Genomic DNA, 21,842 nt, shown 5'->3' on the forward strand with positions numbered 1-21,842 from the left:
TTGTGTCAGTCAGAGACCTGGTTGCCAACTTCATGTTACAACATACAGACCCCTCAGAAATTGTTGCCCCAATTCCCTAGCTGAAGAAGTCAGTATAATGATGGAAGAGAAGCAATGTGGATTAGAGGACACAAGGAAGAAAGGAAAGCAACAGAATACGGACCCTGGACTTCAGAAAAGCAGATAGACTCCCTCAGGGAACTGATGGGCAGGATCCCCTGGGAGAACAATCTGAGGGGGAAAGGAGTCCAGGAGAGCTGGCTGTACTTAAAGAATTCTTCTTGAGGTTGCAGGAACAAACCATCCCGATGTGTAGAAAGAACAGTAAATATGGCAGGCGACCAGCTTGGCTTAACAGTGAAATCCCTGCTGATCTTAAACATAAAAAAGAAGCTTACAAGAAGTGGAAGATTGGACAAAAGACCAGGGAGGAGTATAAAAATATTGCTCAGGCATGCAGGAGTGAAATCAGGAAGGCCAAATCACATTTGGAGTTGCAGCTAGCAAAGGATGTTAAGAGTAACAAGAAGGGTTTCTTCAGGTATGTTAGAAACAAGAAGAAAGTTAAGGAAAATGTGGGCCCCTTACTGAATGAGGGAGGCAACCTAGTGACAGAGGATGTGGAAAAAGCTAATGTACTCAACACTTTTTTTGCCTCTGTCTTCACTAACAAGGTCAGCTCCCAGACTACTGCACTGGACAGCACAGCATGGGGAGGAGGTGACCAGCCTTCTATGGAGAAAGAAGTGGTTCGGGACTGTTTAGAAAAGCTGGACGAGCACAAGTCCATGGGGCTGGATGCGCTGCATCCGAGGGTGCTAAAGGAGTTGGCAGATGTGACTGCAGAGCCATTGGCCATTATCTTTTAAAACTCATGGTGATCCGGGGAGGACCTGGATGACTGAAAAAAGGCTAATGTAGTGCCCATCTTTAAAAAGGAAGGAGGAGGATCTGGGGAACTACAGGCTAGTCAGCCTCAGTCCCTGGAAAAATCATGGAGCAAGTCCTCAAGGAATCGAATCTGAAGCATTTAGAGGAGAGGAAAGTGATCAGGAACAGTCAGCATGGATTCACTAAGGGCAAGTCATGCCTGACTAACCTAATTGCCTTCTATGAGGCGATAGCTGGGTCTGTGGATGAGGGGAAGCGGTAGATGTGTTATTCCTTGACTTTAGCAAAGCTTTTGATATGGTCTCCCACAGTATTCTTGCTGGCAAGTTAAAGAAGTATGGGCTGGATGAATGGACTATAAGGTGGATAGAAAGCTAGCTAGATCGTCAGGCTCAACGAGTAGTGATCAATGGCTCCATGTCTAGTTGGCAGCTGGTTTCAAGCGGAGTGCCCCAAAGGTCGGTCCTGGGACCGGTTTTGTTCAATATCTTCATTAATGATCTGGAGGATGGCATGGACTGCACCCTCAGCAAGTTTGCAGATGACACTAAACTGAGAGGAGTGGTAGATACGCTGGAGGGTAGGGATAGGACACTGAGGGACCTAGACAAATTAGAGGATTGGGCCAAAAGAAATCTGATGAGGTTCAACAAGAACAAGTGCAGAGTCCTGCACTTAAGACAGAAGAATCCCATGCACTGCTACAGACTAGGGACCGAGTGTCTAGGCAGCAGTTCTGCAGAAAAGGACCTAGGGGTTACAGTGGACAAGAAGCTGGATATGACAGTGTGCCCTTGTTGCCAAGAAGGCTAACAGCATTTTGGGCTGTATAAGTAGGGGCACTGCCAGCAGATCGAGGGACGTGATCATTCCCCTCTATTCAACATTGGTGAGGTCTCATCTGGAATACTGTGTCCAGTTTTGGGACCCACACTACAAGAAGGATGTAGAAAAATTGGAAAGAGTCCAGTGGAGGGCAACACAAATGAGGGGGTCTGGAGCACATGACTTATGAGGAGAGGCTGAGGGAACTGGAATTGTGTAGTCTGCAGAAGAGAAGAATGAGAGGGGATTTGATAGCTGCTTTCAACTACCTGAAAGGGGGTTCCAAAGAGGATCGATCTGGACTATTCTCAGTGGTAGCAGATGACAGAACAAGCAGTAATGGTCTCAAGTTGCAGTGGGGGAGGTTTACGTTGGATATTAGGAAAAACTTTTTCACTAGGAGGGTGGTGAAGCACTGGAATGGGTTATCTAGGGAGGGGGTGGAATCTCCTTTCTTAGAGGTTTTGAAGGTCAGGCTTGACAAAGCCCTGGCTGGGATGATTTAGTTGGGGATTGGTCCTGCTTTGAGCAGGGGGTTGGGGACTAGATGACCTCCTGAGGTCCCTTCCAACCCTGATATTCTATGATTCTATGACAAATTCTCTTCCGTGAAATCCACCTTCTGAAATCCTTCCTCATGAACCAAGATCAAGGAGTTTCTTCAGAAGTAGGAGCAGTTCATTCTCCTGATATTTCATATAGGTTATTTTTTTCTAACTTTAAAACACTATCCAAGTCAGATTTGGGTTTTGTAGAATTAAGCTTAAAAACCTGAAGACTAATACAATTCTTTCCAGGATTTTACAAAACACAAACACTAGAGGATTTTAATACGTTAAAGCAATCTGACTGTAAGACAAGGTTGAAATCTATAAATCAAGTTTTACTGCTCAAGATTTTTAAAAATTAAGATAGTATAGGGAAGAGTAAATTAATTTTTTACATTATTTCAATCGTATTTGTCTTAGGTATAATATAACTAGAATTTTTAAGCTAATAATGGTTTTAGTTCCTAGGTCTTGCAGTAGCCATTTTCAACATAACAGTAGCTTACTTAATTTTCTCATTGTCCTGTATGACACAGTGACCTCTGCTAGAAGTATGACATACATTCCAAAATTTCATATACCTTAATAGTTCTTGGTGTTTGCACTGACTTCATACAAATATCAAACATAAATCACAATGTACTGTAATCATATTTACTTACTTTTATTTCTTCAAGCTGCTCACTGATGGGATTTTTAACTATTAAGGGTAAAAAAATGTCATTAGTTCACTCATTGTTTGGCTTGTAGATGGTAATAAAATATATCATTATAGTCTCTTAGCACATAAAAATTCATAGTGTATAAAGGTCATTACATACATATTTTTAGGGAAAAATCATGTATCTATAAATTTATGCTAAATGAGAATCAGTCAGCTACAGCAGCAGTTTATTGGACTAAGATGCAAATGCTGTGTTATCCCAGTATTTAGGAGCTATAATTAGCCATATAGCTATTTAAATAGTTGTCAACAACCACCTCAATATGAATATAAACATAAAGAGTAGTTTAGCAAACCCCAAAAAAACTTCAAAAGTGATTCAACTATTACACTTAAATAACGGAATTTTGAGGAGCTAGACATTTTCATAGTATATAGTGTAATCAATGCAAACGTATTTCAACATACATTCTTATTCACTGAAAAACCCTGCATGACAACATCACACCCCTCAAAAGCACTTCTTTAAGAGAGACTACTTTGAGTGATTCTCAAATGAATAGGGAAATACAGGTCTGCTTACAATAGCAAGTAACCTATTTTTGACAGAACAATTTCCACAGTTCGTTTAAGCTACAGCTAATCTGTTTTCCCTGGCTACAATGAATGCCAAATTATAGACAAATTATAACTGGAAATAAAGTGCAATTTTTTAATATGGAACATTCAAGGGATGTGGAGGATTCCCCATCACTTGAAATCTTTAAAGAGTCCAAAGTATAAAACAGGATTACTCAGGTGTGTAAACTGCAACATTTGTGCTTTTTTTAAATGCAACATCATTTTGCTTCAAAATCTAAATATTCATTTAAAAGAAAGTGAAATCTCTAGACCTTCTGTTTGCAAAGAACTTAGACTCAGACTTTAAGGTCAGAAGGGACCATTATGATCATCTAGTCTGACCCTCTGCACAATGCGGGCCATAGAATCTCACCCACCCACTCCTGTAACAAACCCCTAACCTATGTCTGAGTTACTGAAGTCCTCAAATTGTAGTTTGAAGACCTCAAGCTGCAGAGAATCCTTCAGCAAGTGACCCGTGCCCCATGCTGAGAGGAAGGCGAAAACCTCCAGGGCCTCTGCCAATCTGCCCTGGAGGAAAATTCCTTCCCGACCCCAAATAGGCGATCAGTTAAACCCTGAGCATGTGGGCAAGACTCGCCAGCCAGCACCCAAGAATGAATTCTCTGTAGTAACTCAGATCCCACCCCATCTAACATCCCATCACAGTCCACTGGGCACTTTAGAAACATTAGCCAAACTCCCACTGCCCGCGGTTCGCCATCGCAGGCCAATGGGGGCTGCAGGAAGTGGCGCAGGCCGAGGGATGTGCTAGCCGACGCTTCCCACAGCCCCCATTGGCCTGGGACAGCGAACCGCGGCCAGTGGGAGCCCTGTTATAGAGGGCAAAATTTTTATCAAAATGCTATGCACGACAAGTCAAACACCTTACCGAAGTTTAAGTATTATGTCAACACAGTCAATTTATCAACCAAACTTGTACTCTCATAAAAAGTGATCTGAAGTTTGGCTGACAAGACCTATTTTCCATATACCCTTGTTGATTGGCGTTTGTTACACTACCATCCCTTTAATTCTTTACTGATTACAACCCAAATCAGCCTTTTCATGATTTTGCACAGGATCTACATCAGGATAATCAACCTATAGTCAGCCATGTCATTCAGTTTACTGTTTTTAAAACAATTGAACAACATTAGCTTTGTCCCAGTGTTCCAATAACTGTTAAAAATCAACATTAATGGTTCAAAGAGCTCCTTGGCTTTGCTTTTTATTATTATTATTAAAGATTCTGGAGTGCAAGTTATCTGGTCCTGATTACTTTAATAAGTTTAACCTTATAATTACTGCTTAGCATCCTCCTAGTTACTAATGGAATAGAAATTATTTCCTTATCATCCTGTTTCTCTCCAGATACAGAACAGAAATATTTAATACTTCTGTATCTTGTATCCTTCCCCTTAATCTCTGTACAAACCTCCCAGAGAGATCAGTAGGGATCTGTTCCGGATTGAAGGAAGTCCTTAATTTATATCCTGACCCCCGGACTATAAACATAGTATCTGCCCTCTCCTCTCAAGGAATTTGATTCCTCTTCTCTAGACCTATCCATTGGGGCAGGGACTGTCCATCAATCTTTCCCCACCCTAAGCTTATTGTTGATGCTTAATTATCAGTTTGTGCAGAATTACAAGCTTCTATCTTAATTATGTTTCTAATCTTACAGCTATGGAGATAACTTTACAGGGGGTGAATGCAATGGAAATTGCTGCATCATCTTCCTAACTCAGCTGACAGACTCCATGCCTCTGATTATGACAGCTATACCCAACTGCAGCAGAGTAAGGTATCAAGAGTTTCACTGTTTGCAACCCTATGGGTACTACTGAAACTGATCAGAATCATGTCAATTTTATTCTGCTACTGGGGAAAGCAATCACCTGAAGCAGACAGATATACAGGAGTTTACGTGTGTGAGGAACTCCCCAAGACACAGGCTGGGGAAAAGGGTGAAGTAGCAGAGTTTACCCCAATACACAAAGTATTAGCCAGCAGGCTCTGGGAAGAGGAGGCAAGGAGGAAAACATCTCTTCTTCCTAGCAGCCAGGGGATGGGGCCTACAGATATATCAAATATTCAGCCAAATAAATGAAAAGTCTCTGAGCAGATCCAGGGACAACATTCTCATAGGAAATTCTATTTAGGATGGCATGGTCACTGCCCTGAAACTTTACTGGAGTCACTACACACGTGCACTCTTTAGTTTATTTCTCTAACTAGTAGGTATCTAGTAAGCCTTGGCTGGGAATCTAAGAAGGAACTGGGAGGCAGGACCAGCCAGCAGACCACTGGTAAAGTTTTCAAAAAAGCAACTTAAGTACTTTTGAAAATTCTACCCAATGGCAATTAATGTAAAGGAAGAAGATGAGATTTAAATGGGGGCGGAGAGGGAGAAAGAGGGGAAGAACAGGCCTGTAAGAGAGAGACTAGTCTAGACAGCTGTTATCAGAGGAATACAGCACAAGAATGTCAAGAATCCTTACATCAGAGAATTTGCATACATTATTGGAGGAATAGGCTGAAAACACGAACTGCATTTCACTAGAAGTCCCTAAAAGGTTTAGGACCTATGGGCTTGGCTACACTTGCAGGTGTGCAGCGCTGGGAATCACAGCTGTCTTCGTACAGCTGTGTAGGGAAAGCGCTGGAGTGTGGCCACACTGCCAGCTACCAGCGCTGCAGTGTGGCCACATTTGCAGCGGTGTTGGGAGTGGTGCATTATGGGCAGCCATCCCAGCGTTCAAGTGGCTGCAACGTGCTTTTCAAAAGAGGGGGGTGGGGTGGAGTGTGACAGGGAGCGTGGGGGGGGAGAGAGAGAGACTGGATTTTTGGAGCCGACACTGTCAGCTTCCTTGCCTTGCAAATTCTGACTACTTCCCGACCCCTCATTCACTCTTAAATGCAAATAGCCTGCAGACCAGATAAGCAGCTGCTCTGACGGACTCCCTTCCCCCCTCCTCCCCCCCCCCCATGCTGTTTCTCTCCTCAAACACTAGGCTGTAGACAGTCATCCCCTGCCTGCCTCATTCACAGCAAACAGGAGCTGTGTTTGTTTTTTAGATAAGCAGCTCTGGGAGCCCCGAGTTCACAACAAAACAAAGAGAGGCATCATAACAAAATAAAGAGAGTTCTTTAGTTAAAAGCATTATGAGAAAATTCTGGAGGTCAGTTACAGCGTAGTAAGATTAATCACTGTTTACACTGGCACTCCAGCGCTGCAGTCGTTATTCCCCAGGCAGACATGGAGTACAGCCAGCGCTGTAGCCGGGGAGATACAGCGCTGTATGTGCCTTGAAAGTGTGGACTGTGAGTGAGTTGCAGCCCTGTAAAGCCACCACCAGTGCTGCAACTCTCCAGTGTAGCCAAGCCCTAAGAGAGACTGCCTCACTCCCTGTGGAGAGGAGATCAGCAGAGGCACCTGGCCTGGAGCCCCCTGGATATAAAGGAAGTGGCTGATGACAAGGAATTCTCTGAGGGATTCTCAATTTTGGAACTAATACCCCAAGTCAGTATCAACCCAGAAACATTAACCAAACAAGCATACTAAAAAGCCCATTTTAAAAAAAAGAAAAAAAATATCAATCTACTGAAGAGGAATATGGGCTAAGAGCTAGAGGGAGATTTGATGAATATCTATAAGCAATCTTTGTGTGTGTTTTTAACTTATGGGATATATATTTAAAACCTAAGATAATCATAAAAATATAAGTGCCTAATAAAAAGATGAAACTGTAGGCAAATTGCAGATGTTTATGAACATGAAACAGAAGTCATAACTTTTTAGGTGATGAACCTCAATTATGGAACACACATTACAGGTCCTTCTACATTCAGATGAAATGAAAAACACATCTCTGATTTGCCTTTTTCACCCAAGAGCTTCAGACACATGCACACAAACAAAATTATCTGAAAGGACATATTGAATGAGGGCTCCACAGAGTACATTTTCTTCCTCTCTGCACAGTAGTAAGAACACTGTTGATGCTCAAATAAAGTAAGATGTTTTCTTACCAGAAACACCCTTATCACCAGCCTGGCACTAGAATCAATGGGTTTAGATAAGGTAACCTATCCTTGAATTAGAAGGCAACAGAAAGAGAACTGGCTCTCTTATGGCAATTTGCACCAGATTGTTATACCACATCCTGCAGACCAAACTAAGGTTACCATTATTGGCTAGGCAGACAATATTATAGCCCTGCTAAATTCCTCACCTACAGTAAGCACTTATTTAAAGATTAAAAAAAATCAAAATCTGTCATAGTAAATGGCAGGCAAATTTTCAGAACAGTTTTGCAGAGCTGTGGAACTATAAATTAAACTTATCCCAAGAATCTGAAAATTCTGTCTTTGGGCCCAGAATACACTGAATTAAACAAATTTTCTTCTGCGTTTCCCATCTATTTCTGAGAAGTGAACACGTGAGAGCAGAGCCTCCATTTCCATGTATGAAATCTTGACCTGCTAAAATGATCTGCTAAACAATTACTTCCTCCTACCAAACTACCGTAATGTAAGCAAATTTATTTGTCCATGATAAAAGTATGAGTGTCTCTCACAAAGATACCGGCTGTTCAGAGACGACACCATAAATTACTACTGTTAGATTATCACTATTGCATATTGTGACATTAAGAACAGCTCAAGTGCAAAAGGCAAGTGGCGCCCTGATAACAGCTAATGAATTTCAGATGGCTTAACCAGTTCTACTTTACTCCAATCCTTTAATGTCATGAAATGTATCTGACAAGTGTCATGCAAGGTATCAATGAAAAGCTCATTACTCACTGGTTATTAATATAATCATATAATGTAGGTACAAGCAACTGATGCAAAGAGCTTGATGTAAACTGAAATTAAAATTCTAAAAATATTTTTGCCAGCCAAGCAGGAGTTACACCACCCTAGACAACGGAACATGGTTTCCCCACCTCAGCATAACTTCCAAAGTACTTTGAAAGACAATGAGAATGCATTTACATATTGCATAAACATCAAGCTAACAAGGGATGGAGGCAAACCTAACACTATCACAGAGGGGGAGGGGACTGACCAATCACGTCTATTGTTCATTTAGTTGCATGAAGGGACAGGAACTAAATTTGCATTTTAGCAGACAATCCCAGTGGAAGCAGCAGCAGGAGCAGAAGCTCCCTAAAAGCGGGGTGGCCACCAGCGCTGGAACCATGGCTCTGCCCCCTGCGCCACCCCTTCCCCTGAACCGCCACTCCTGCCCTCCCCACGCTTTTCAAAGTGATGGGGACATAGCCCTCCTGTTCCGGCACCCAAGCAGCAGCAGGACACTCCCTTCAAAACAAAGTCCATGTAGCCTACCTCACAATTGGAAACAGATTTATTATCTGAAGATATTCTTCAGAAGCATCCATTTAAAAGATTCAGTGTAAAAGGAGTGGTACACAATCCTAAATATTTTTATCTTTCACCTAAGACTACAAAAGGTACCAGCCCTTTGACTTTCGGGTGTAAGTCCTGACCCAGCAGTTCCATCAGCCATCTTGATGGAAATATCTGGTGAGGATTTTACCTTGACCCAAGTCTAGTTTGTTAAGTTTTAGATACTAGATAGTGTTTTATCTTTTTTCTCTTGTAACCATTTCTGGCTTTAATCCTTGTACTAGTACTCACTTAACACCTAATTTATTTTAAATCTAAACCAATCCAGTACTGTTTGAACTGAACTGTTTGGTAATTCCAGTAAAGTAACAAAACTGTTGGATACTGACTCTTTAAAGGAGCAATGAACTTTAAAACATTCTTCTAATTCAGGGGTCGGCAACCTTTCAGACGTGCTGTGCCGAGTCTTCATTTATTCACTCAGGTTTCACATGCCAGTAATACATTTTAACGTTTTTAGAAGGTCTCTTTCTATAAGTCTATAATATATAACTAACCTATTGTTGTATGTAAAGTAAATAAGGTTTTTAAAATGTTGAAGAAGCTTCATTTAAAATTAAATTAAAATGCAGAGTTCCCCCCCAGACCCAGGCCAGGACCCGGGCAGTGAGTGCGCCACTGAAAATCAGCTCACGTGCTGCCATCAGCACGCGTGCCATAGGTTGCCTACCCCTGCTCTAATTGTACCAGGGCAGGGCAGGGCAGGCCATTTCAGAACACATTTTGGGGGAAATTCAGGGTTGGGGAGAGCATGGAGTCACTTTGCCAGTGACTAGTGAAAACAGTGGAAATCTGTGGTACTGCAGGCCCTCAAAAACAATATAAAACTTTAAAACCTATAAATCCACTCAATCCTATTTCTTATTCAGCCAATCACTAAGACAAACAAGTTAGTTTACATTTACAAGAGATAATGCCTGCTTCTTATTTACAATGTCACCTGGAAGTGAGAACAGGCATTTGCATGGCACTTTTGTAGCCGGTATTGCAAAGTATTTACATGCCAGATATGCTAAACATTTGTATGCCCCTTCATGCTTCGGCCACCATTCCATGCTCATGACAGTTTGTTTACTTGCCGTGTCTGCAGGTTCGGCCAATCGCAGCTCCCACTGGCCGTGGTTCACCGCTCCAGGCCAATGGGGGCTGCGGGAAGCAGCGCAGTATGAGAGATGTGCTGGCCGCATCTTCCCGCAGCTCCCATTGGCCTGCAGCAGCGAACTGTGGCCAGTGGGAGCTGCGATCGGCCGAACCTGTGAATGTGGCAGGTAAAGAAACCGGCCCAGCCCGCCAGGGGGCTTACCCTGGCGGGCCGCGGGCCAAACATTGCCGATCCCTGGAGTAGAACCTGTCATCAGCATGGGTGCATGTCCTCTGTAATGGTGGTCTAAGCATGAAGGGACATAAGAACCTTGTGACATGGGCTACAACAGTCCGTGTGAACGCCTGTTCTCATTTTCATATGACACTGTAAAACAGGAAGCCAGCAGCAGAATCTCCTGCAAATGTAAACAAACTTATTTGTCTGAGTGATTGGCTGAACAAGAGGTAGGACTGAATGGACACGTAGGGTCTAAAGCATTGGTTCCCAAACTGGGGGGCATGAAGAAATTCCAAAGGGGGCATGAGATTGCCCGGCCCTTGAGCTCCCGGCCAGGGAGGCTAGCCCCTGGCCCCTCCCCTCTTGTCCATCCTCCCCTGCAGCCACGCCACCGCGCGGGCAGTGCAACTTGCACCCACCCACCTCCCAGGCTTTCCAATAAACCAGTCCTGCTGCTCTGAGCAGCCTGGTAAGGGGGCGGGGGAAAGGGGGGGGTTGGATAAGGGGCAGGAGGGGGGGAGGCAGTCAGGGGACAGGTGGCGGTTGGATGGGGTGGAGGTTCTGGGGTGGTGGTCAGAAGACAGGGAAGGTTGGATAGGCATGGGAGTCCCGGAGCAGGGGTGTGGATAGGGATCAGGGCAGTCAGGAGACAGGGAGCGGGGGGGTTGGGGTTGGATGATGGTAAGGGAGAGGTGAGGGACGTGAGGGTTTCTCAAAAATTAAAAAGGGGGCATGATGCCGAAAAGTTTGGGAACCACTGCCCTAAAGTTTAACATTGTTTTGTTTTTGAATGCAGTTAGTTTTTGGTAGATAATTCTACGTTTGTAAGATCAACTTTCATGATAAAGAGATTGCACTACAATATTGTATTAGGTGAATTGAAAAATACTATTTCTTGATTTTTACAGTGCAAATGTTTGTAATCAAAAATAAAGTGAGCACTGTGCACTTTGTATTGTATTGTAATTAAATCAATATATTTGAAAATGTAGAAAACATGCAAAAAATACTTAAATAAATAGTATTCCATTGTTGTTTAATAGTGTGATTAATCGCAGCCCTAATTTTTATGTCTTATCTTGAAGAACATGTTCAGAGTAACAGGGAGGCTGAAGGACACAATATTTGAAATAGTGGCATCACAGACAAACCATTGATGAAGTCTTGTCACTGCCAGATGTTGAAAACAAACAAAAAACGTCTTTAGAATTTAGGCATTTTATTTTTTAGAAGGAAATTGCTGCCACCAAATATCCCTGTTTTGTTTGTATACAGTAGTCAGGATCGAGTACTGTTTCCTTCTGATGTTATTGTGTTTCAAGGGCAGTCATGTTAGATTCCTTTCCTCCTGATTAACTATCCTTAAACTTGTAAAAAGCAGAGAAAGAGTTGCAAGACAAGTTTAAAATTAACAAAGCATTACAGGTTATATAAAACAAGAGTAATCACAAACAGGAGGACAAACTTTCTACATATAGGAAGAATAGGAATTGAAAGGGATAGATACACAAAGCAAACTGACGAAAGATGCTCTCCAATCTCAGTTATAGCTATTTTAAGAGTTTTTTCTAACACTAGTAGGAGTCCCGCTAAGCAGAGATGAAAAGAGGTAGAAAAGTTTTGTTAACTCCCTTTAATAGGTTCTGTTTAAAACTTTCCTTGACCCCAATTCCCTCCACCTCCCCCCAAGTAGCTACCTCAGTCAAGCACTAATTAAATGGCTTTTTTTCCTTTTTGGTCACTACATCTAAACCCTTTGGGTTGAGGGGCATCTGCATCAACATTTTAGCAATCTGACCTGGAAATGACCTGGAGCAAAAATATTCTTTGCATTGTTACTTTCTTCACTAAGTGTCAGAATAGATATTCCATTCACTTTAAAAAAAAAAAAGTGAGTAAACTGGTCTTGCATAGTCTATCACACTTCTATCATTGGATAGGGTCATGTGTCCCCATGGATACACTGCAAATAGATCATGCCTCTGGATTTTCCTCTCGGCACCATCACCCACTCCCTGACTCTGGCTGAAGCCAGACTTTAGTCAATCAGGTCCTTGTACTTCTACTCCATTCAGATGTTCAGGGACTAATTTTCTCTTGGCCCCTTTTCCGAGCCCAGTTATATGGGCAATCATGGACAGCAGAATCACAGTCCACGAACAGGCAGTCCCATCTGAAATGGCGTGGCTGCCCACATACAAAACAGCCCCTTCTGAAAGAAGGAGGTTCTGCCATTAATTCTCCTGAGTGGAATGGCCCCTTCTGATAAGACCTCTCCACTGGAACCAAATCTCTCCTGGTTAGCTGAGGGTGGGCTTCCAGGCTCTTCTCTTGGCCTTTGTAGTCCTCTCTGGTGAGGTTGGATGTCCAAGCCTCCCTGAATACACTCAACAGGATAGGGGCCTCAGTAATATGCGGGCACCAAGGGCACACCAAATTGACTTTTAGCATTTCTGCTTCAGGCCTGAGGAACATCAGGTAGTTCTCCACCAAGACAGTGGCCTTTGCCAAGGGCTCTAGTTGGTGTCTCACCACCCATTTATGCCCCTTTGTGCAAAGGATTCAAGTGAACTGCTCCATGACTACCTTCTCCGCCAAATGAACCGTACATCCTTCAGGATGGAGTCAATGCCAGCAATGCTTTTTTCAGCTTTTGGGCAATGGGCCAGGGCAAGACTCCAAGCAGCAATTTTTTGCGGTGGAACCACTGACAGTAGGTTTCAGGTAAGATGTTCAGGATGTCTATAATGTCTGCCTTAGCAAGTTCTGTGCAGCTGCCACATCGAGGTCCCAGTACGCCACCTGGGCCAGGGCTGTCAGGTAGGCGACCCACAGGGTAGGGCCCAGCTTTCCATGGGCCATCAGGCCTTGGCAGCAACTCTCTCAAACACGATGAGGAACACCTCTGCATCATCCACAGAAACCATTTTCATTTCATTTCAGGCTTGTTGCCTCCAGGTGGCTGTAGAGCATCATCATCTGCTGACTAAGCTACTCTGTTGCTCAAGCTGCTGTGCTGCTGCTGGGCATTGGGCTGCTTGAGGAATTGACTCTGCTGCTGGTTTGCTGTAACTGGTTCTCAAGGAACTCCATCTCTAGTCCCCTTTTCTATATCTGTCTTTTCCCTCTGTGACAGTACCTCCCATAAGGCTTTGTGGAAATATGCTTAGAATGTGTTTTATGCTACATATGCCATGTAACATATCTCCGTAAAGGTTATGATCTACTGAACGTATTTGTATGCAGGTATCATTTTTGTATTCGAAGTTATGAATGTTGGCTGTGTACTGGCTTGATTTCTAAATAACCTTAGTAGAGCATTTGGTCAGTTCCTGGAGAAAGGCATGTTGAAGTTGCTAAAAGGAGATTAGTCTGTAAAAGGGAGCATTCTGGAACTGGTGAGGATCTTATCTGTATTCAGTTTGATTAGACATAGATTTGCGCGTTTTATTTTATTTTGCTGGTGACTTACTTTGTTCTGTCTGTTACTACTTGGAACCACTTAAATCCTACTTTCTGTATTTAATAAAATCACTTTTTACTTATTAACTCAGTATGTATGAATACCTGGGGGAGCAAACAACTGTGCATCTCTCTCTATCAGTGTTATAGAGGGCAAACTATTTATGAGTTCATACAGGGTAAAATGGATTTATTTGGGTTTAGACCCCATTGGGAGTTGGGCAACTGAGTGTTAGAGACAGGAACACTACTGTTAGCTGCTTTCAGGTAAACCTGCAGCTTTGGGGCAAGTAATTCAGACCCTGGGTCTTTGTTGGAGCAGACAGGTGTGTCTGGCTCAGCAAGACAGGGTGCTGGAGCCCCGAACTGGCAGGGAAGGCAGGGGTAGTAGTAGTCTTGGCACACTGGGTGGCAGCTCCCAAGCGGGGTTCTGTGATCTAACCCGTCACACCCCCACCCTTCCCTTTTTGGGGGCAGAGGGGTCTATCATCAGGCTTTGGATTCTAAGATACCCACATTCTCCACCAAGCGTAACAGTTTGTTCAGGAGGCAGAATGGCCTAGTGGTTAGCAAACCTGGTTTCCAGTCTCACCTCAAAAAGGGGGGTGTAGAGATGCCTATTCCTGCCCCTAGGCTGGAGGCATCTTCAGCCTAAATCTCAAGTTGAAATGGTAGGGTGACCCTGGCCCTCCACTCCACCAGGTCCCAATCTAAGACCCTGTTGAAAGTAACACCAGACAAATCCTCTACTCAGAGGATCTAAGTCTGCCACATTGGGCCACTTCCTACCTCTATTCTTCTTCAGATGGGGATGTAGTCCCCAACAGTCCAAACGAACAGAGCCCTTCAGGGCTTGCGGGTTGCTAGAAAACAGGAGACGTGGCGTGTTGTAGAAGGCACTGCTTGTGGGCCTCACCCGGACTGTGATCCCATCCCAAGTTCAATCTTCTATGTGGCTCTTCAGGAGAAGGGCCTGTCTTCCCTCCAACCTGTTTGCATTCCCTGCCTTTCCTGGGATTCTGAGTTCGTTTTAACTTATCCCCTTCAGCCAGAGCATGCTCTGCAGGCCCAGCACGACTACCTGGGCCCAGTGATTGCCCTTTAATCACTTCAGGCCCACTACGGGGTTTGTATACCCCATTGCACACAAACATACTACAATAAAACTCAAAAAAAGGCACAAAGTTTATATTTGGCATAGAATCACATGAATGATAACAGAAAAGTGTGAAAAATGGGAGAAAAAGGAGAGATTAGCACAAAAACAACAATTTATGTCTACACAATGGTATCATCACATAACTAATAATGCTGCTTTTTAATAATCACCATCACATTAGAAGGCCCTATTATAAACACAGGAGAGCCTTTACCATTTTATAACAAATTGTTTTTACCCATGTAGACAGAAAAAATCCTTCATATGGAATTTGATCAAAGTTATCTGACTTTTTTGCAACTGGCTGACAAGAAGGTAGGGCAGGGGTAGACGTATACAGACGTATTTCAAAGTATGTCAACAGGGTGTGACATTTCCTCCAACAGAACCGAGGGTAATTTCAACATAGAAATCATTCTGCTGACGAATTCTTGGAACTGAATAGCATCCCCAAGCAGTGAAGCAGCTGAGTCTACTCCAACATTTTCATCTGGAGAAAATTCACCTGTAGGCTCATGGTCATGATACAAAATATCTGTCTCTAGAGGAATTTCAATTTCCTCTTCCTTATCATGCAAGATATCTTGAATTAAAGTGAGACACTTGTTTCCCATTACTGGATAGGAGAACCCCAGATGCAAGTGTTCTGTAGAGACTGGGTGTTGTCTCCAATCCATACAAGTTGAATCCAAATGTCAAAACCCACCATATTGCCAGTTCAGTGCTGGACAAGAGGGATGATTATGGAGGGAAGTTGGTATGGAAGGCCTGGAGCTGACCAATAAGGGCAAGGAATCCAGGGAGGCACTTACCAGTCTGCTAATTTGGCCACTGCTGTATGATGTTATGGGCTTAGGTATCCCCCTGACACTAACTCTGAGCTTGCAGTCCCGGACTCATCATTGGATCCAGCTGTTTCTCTGAATAAGGATCTGAGACTGGATCAAACAAGACAATCAGGGATACTACTCCTGTCAATAAGCACAACGCTGACATAGGAGGTATCACTCTCCCAGGAGAGCCAAAAGGCATTCTGGGAGGTGGAGGCAACATTATTAAGGGGTCATTTGACATCCTCTCGTGAGGAGGAGAGCATAAAGACAGTCCCATAAAAGTTCCAGGCATAGGTCATTTATCTTCCAAGCCTGTTTTCTTTGACACCAGTTCCTTCTTCAGAGCCGGCCCAGAGGATTTTGTTACTGATTGTTCTTTGGAACCAGAGCTCGGTGCTGAGGCAAGTGATCTCACTAGGAAAGATTTCTTCGAACCAGAATGGCTCAGAGCTGATCTATACCTCTTGCTTTCATCATTCAGAGCCTTAGAAACCTTGGATACGGCGGTCTTAATTGATAAGATTTCTTGTAGAGGAGGGGTTGGAGTCTGTTCTGCCTCTGCAGCTCACAGTGTTAAAGCCCTTTAGGCAGTGAGCATAGGCATTTGATTTAGGAAAAACATGCCAGACAGGCACACATCTCTTAACCCCATGCTTCCTGATCTTTGGAGCCACCATAACAAACAGGCACTAACATTAACCACTAACTTATTTAAAAAAAAAAAAAAAACAAGACACTATTATCTAACTAAAGGATCTTGAATCTATACAAGGCTTCACATCCATCCATGTCAGCAGCTGGAAGGAACTGAGGCGGTAACTGCTGTCTTTTATAACCATGCACTCAATATGCTCAGACAGAGTGGGGAGGCACACGAGCAATTGCTTAGACCCTGCTAGTAGAATGCAGCACCGTTCAACAGCACCAATCAGGAAATATCCCAGGAGCAAAAATATACAGAGGACAGTCAAAGAAGAAATTATATTCTATTAAAATAATGTAAATCAAATAGAAAAATATTAAGCAATACATTTGCAGCCAAGTTTTAAAGAAAGTTAGATCACTGAACTGAAGGAAGCCACTGGCTAAGTATCTGGAACCAGAATTGGTTGAAATGATAAAGCACTTGTGGACAGCAGTAGCCTCTTCTGCAGCTGCAGAGGGAATATTTTCAGTTTATTCAACCAGCTCAGTTCAATAAATACTTGATTCAAAGTTGGGAAACCGACTGGCAGTTGAAAAAGCAGGAAAGCTTGTCTTCCTTTTCCAATCTATGAATAAAAACTAGGTAGGAGCAGATGAAATATACTAGTTCTAAAATCTTGAGGCACATGGTGACTGGAAACATTCCATTAAATTTGCTAACTACAAATACCTCCTTTATTAATAAATCAGTTTTAAATGTAAAACAGGTGCTTACAAACTTTATACCACATGTATCCAGCACATTTAAAGTAGTTTTATTTAATACAAAATTAAGTGATGTTTTTGTGCCTTTAAGCTGAGTTTCCAGTCAAATCTCACACAAAAATTAATCTAATACATAAATGCTTCATTCACCATTTTCTAACAAAAAATAATCTGAGTACATGTATAAATGGCATATAGAGCATCCTGGTTAGCAAAAACGAAACACCAGATTTAGCACAAAAGCTGTATTTAGTTGCAAATCAACATGTTTTAATGCTTTCCAACCAACAAGACTCAACTTTTAGGAAAGTAACTATAGAGTACAAATGCAACACACAAAGTCTATTTAAAATCAAGGTTTCCTGTTTGCAGATTTAAATGATGATTTATATCAGCAATTTAAGTAGCAATGGAGTGCACTGATTTAAATCAAAGCATCCAGAACGCAAACCTCAGGTGATATCATCAGTGCAACAATCTGAAGCCCAAGTGTCTTCAAAAAAAGTTTTTTCAAGAGACCTTTGCACATTCCAGATGTGCCAACACTGCAGCTTGAGGAAGCTCTCTAGTAGCAGTACACATCAGACTGTTCATATGGCCCACGTCTCTTCCCTCCAACAGTTTGGAGGACAAAGCCATAAACTGTGTGGCATGCTGACTACTGCTCCTTTCAACCATGATACAAAACTGACCAGAAACTATGCAGGGACTTTGGACCCAGATTAGTTGGAAAAGATCCCCAGTGCCACCCTCTTAAATTAATTCTTTATTTTTCTTTTCTTTTCTTGTTTTTCAACTAAACACAGGCACAAGGCCTCGATTCCGATATGCTAGAAGTAAAGCCAAAAAAAACCAACACAACAACAACAAAAAAACAAAAAACCAGGGATCAAGAGGCATGCCTCTTGCCCTAACTTTTCTCCTGCTTCCGGTCACACATGCATTGTTTGGCCTGCTTGGGAGAAGGCATTTGTCCTCTCATTGCTCTAAGTGCAGCTTAGGACCAGAAAGAAGAGTCAGAATTGCCTCCAACTATGCTATTACAGGAACCATTAGTGGCTAAACCTTCCTGTGCTGAAGCACAGGGATCCATAAGTGCTGGGAGACCAGCCCAAGTTTGACTTTTAAGGGGATTAAAAGCCCAGCAAAGTTCTAGCACAGACTACTGCCTCCTTGACTGGAGCCAAATCTAAGGTGCTAGTTAAGATAACTGTACAGAGATTGGATCCAACTAAGCATAAACAGTTGGCCTCACAGGTGTCTGCTGAAAAAGCCAATCCTCAAGAACATACCGCTAAGGACTCACTACTTCTGGTTCTGCGCACAGAAGTGCAAAAGCATACCAGTTATGCTCTGGTCTCAGACGTGCAAGCCAAAGCGAAGTCTGATATTGAGGACCAAACCATATTACAGAAAGGAGCATAAATTCTAGCAAGTGTAAAAGTATAATTAGACCAAAAAAGAATTTGAAGAGGAACTAGCAAAAGACACAAAAACTAACAGCAAAAAAATGTTTTAAGTATATCAGAATGTGGAAGCCTGCCAAACAATCAGTGAGGCCACTGGACGATTGAGCATTCAAGGAAAACAAGGCCATTGCAAAGATTTCACTTAATTTCTCTGCATCTGTCTTCATTGCAGAGAATGTGAGGGAGATTCCTACAACTGAGCCATTCTTTTTAGGTGACAAATCTAAGGAATTGTCCCAGATTGAAGTGTCAGTAGAGATAGTTTTGGAACGAATTGATAAATGTAACAGTAATAAGTCATCAGGACCAGAAATCCTTCATATTGTTGTCTCAGTTCACCACAGCTTAAATCAAACAAAAGACTATTTATCTATAGTGTAGTAAAGAGATCCCTGAAGGAGATAATGAAAGTCTATCCTCCAGTTACAGTGTCCACCCCTCTATGGGATCTCAATCTAGAACAGTCAGCTCATGAAACCTTCTTTGTACCCATGGGAGAATGTTCCCTGTTTCATCACTCAGTTAAGACAGCCTTTACATGCCCCCTTTTATAACTTCATCCTCCAAATGTCAGGAACCAAAAGAGAGAGGGAGCCAGGAGCACAAGAGTGCTCCAACAGGTACTGCTATTAAAAAAGGTTCCAGGGGATATGCAGAAATCATCCTGAAGAGCTCTGTTTTCAGGTGACTGACCTAAATTTACTGACAAGTCCTTTTTTCCCCATGGCCCTGTGCATTAGCAACCTCTTGATCAAATGACTCCAAATTCGTACCACTATTCCCGTCCCAAACCCTGATAAGATACAACCAATTTTCCACAACAATGTGAATATATGTTTATGGATTTTAAGAGTACCAAGGAAAAAAGTCACCTTTTCAACAGTAGCTTCTCTGAACCATATAACTACGGTGGATCTAGACCAGTGGTTTCCAAACTTTTTTCTGGCAACCCAGTTGAAGAAAACTGTTGATGCCCACGACCCAAGAGAGCTGTGGATGAAGGCTTGGGGTGCAGGAAGGGGCTCTGGGTTGGGGGGCACTCATGGCTGCGGCATAGGATTACCTCGGGCGGCTCCCAGTCAGCAGCGCAGCAGGGGTGCAGAGGCAGGCTTCCTGCCTGTCCTGGCACTACGGACCACGCTGCGCCCCAAAAGCGGACAGCAGCTGGTCCAGCTCCTATGCAGAGGCGCGCAAGCGGCTCCATGCAGCTGTCACCCACAGGCACCGACCCCCTGCCCAGCTCCCATTGACAGAGAACCAGCCAATGGGAGTGCACAACCAGTGCTCGGAGCTGGGACAGCGCGTGGAGCCCCCCCCCGCCTAGGAGCTGATCCTGCTGCTGGGCATGAAACACTTTAATGTTAACAAAAAGCCATGCACATTTTCGCCAAATTAGGAAAATTAAGTAATCATGTTTTCATTTAAGTCAGCAATTTCTATTGTAAAAGTTGTCCCATCTCCTAAGCAAAAGATCCCATAGATTGCTAAAGCCAATTCAGCATTATTCCAGCGAAAGACAGCACCAACTTCCAGCCAACTCCTACAACTTAAGCTTCAAAGCGAGATATGTACCAGAATAAAGAGCACTTCGGTCTCAGAGCCACAGCGGTTTTGAGCTTTTGAGGAGGAAGGCTGACAATTCTCCCATCTTCCCCTCCCCACCATAAAAAAAGGAAAAAAATATCCACCACTAATAAACACCTCATCTGGAAGAGATGGAGTTAGGAAAAAATAGGGAAGAAAATCCCATTTTCTTTTTAGAAATTTGTTTTTCATTAACTACCCCAATAAATTGATAGCCTGAACAAGTAAATGGCAACCTTTATACTAAAATTAATATCGCCCCCCATGATCTCTTGTTTCTGTGCATCTTCTGTCCCTCTTGTCCTTTTCTTTCTCGTATGTTTAGATTCTCCATCATTCCTTCAATTCTCTCATCCTAAAATGAGAAGTGGTCCCATCTGACAGATCTGGCTATGGCTACACTTGCACTTCAAAGCGCTGCCACAGCAGCGCTTTGAAGCGCTAAGTGTAGTCAAAGTGCCAGCGCTGGGAGAGAGCTCTCCCACCGCTGTCCGTACTCCACCTCCCTGTGGGGAATAACGTACAACGCTGGGAGCCGCGCTCCCAGCGCTGGGGCTTTGACCACACTGGCGCTTTGCAGCGCCGCAATTTGCAGCGCTGGAGAGGGTGTGTTTTCTCACCCTGCTGCAGCGCTGCAAATTTGCAAGTGTAGCCATGACCTCTGAGATTCTCCCTCTGAGAAAGTCTTCACATCTCCTTCCACAGCCTGTCAACACTTCTGCTTTGCAAATGCAGCTCAGGCATCGGCTAATCACAACATGAGAGTTCTTTCCCTCAAGAAACAAGTATGCTAAATTACTGTTGCCAGCACTTGTTGACTGAGGGAAGAAAGAACTAAATTTGATTCCAAACTTCTGCCTAGACACAGTGCCTTCTCTCATGTCCAACAGGATCATGAAAGTGCAACTGTCAGTTTTACAGTTATTCCTAATAACAATGGCATGTACAGCAGCAGTCATCTGTGGCTACAAGGGGTAAGAACAACTTTTTTTAAAAGAGCCTCACCAGGTTTTTACAACAGTCTCAAACATTAACCAAGGACTTTGCTAATCCTGTACAAGAAGCATGAAACTGAAATTATTCCTGTCTTTCATTAACTATCAGGCTCCCACCAAATCAGCTGGGCAAGCACTATCAGCCAAAATTTGCCATCAAGTACTCCCACACAGTTCCCACTGATCAGTGGAAATTGCACACAAGTTTTTGGAGGGCACAACTCTCCTATAGAAGAAACAGACCAACATGAATTTCACCATTCTGCACTAAATTTAAGTCCCTGGAAATTCTCAGTATCTCCTCATAGAAATACCAGTATGTATACAACTATCCCTCTATGCTGCGTGCATATTTACATATATATACACACACACATATATGCATACACACACAATAAGAAAAATATGCTGACATTACACACAAAGTAGAACAGAAATAAGACTACTACTAAAGTCAATGCCGAGTCATTATTCTTTCATACTCCTGTCTCTTTTCTATAATGCTTTGCATAAGGAACAGATCCTTTTAAAAGATTTGCTTTCAGATATGGTAGCATCTTTAATTCCACCCTCCAGGCAAGGAATCAGAATCTCAGCTTATTCTGTTGAGAACAGAATGTA

The 21,842-nt window shown here is 43.0% G+C and overlaps 1 protein-coding gene across 2 annotated transcripts in view; it reads right to left on the reverse strand.

Moving 5' to 3' along the window:
* Positions 1–21,842, reverse strand: part of LEMD3 (LEM domain containing 3) — a 72,411-nt gene that overhangs the window by 30,258 nt on the left and 20,311 nt on the right. For both annotated transcript variants that reach the window (XM_039501996.1, XM_039501991.1), the window contains one exon: positions 2,927–2,964. In XM_039501996.1, coding sequence (XP_039357930.1) covers positions 2,927–2,964 — 38 coding nt within the window. The remainder of the gene's footprint in view (positions 1–2,926; positions 2,965–21,842) is intronic.

The sequence above is a fragment of the Mauremys reevesii genome, linkage group 1, assembly GCF_016161935.1.
Source record: "Mauremys reevesii isolate NIE-2019 linkage group 1, ASM1616193v1, whole genome shotgun sequence".
Classification (NCBI taxonomy): domain Eukaryota; kingdom Metazoa; phylum Chordata; order Testudines; family Geoemydidae; genus Mauremys; species Mauremys reevesii.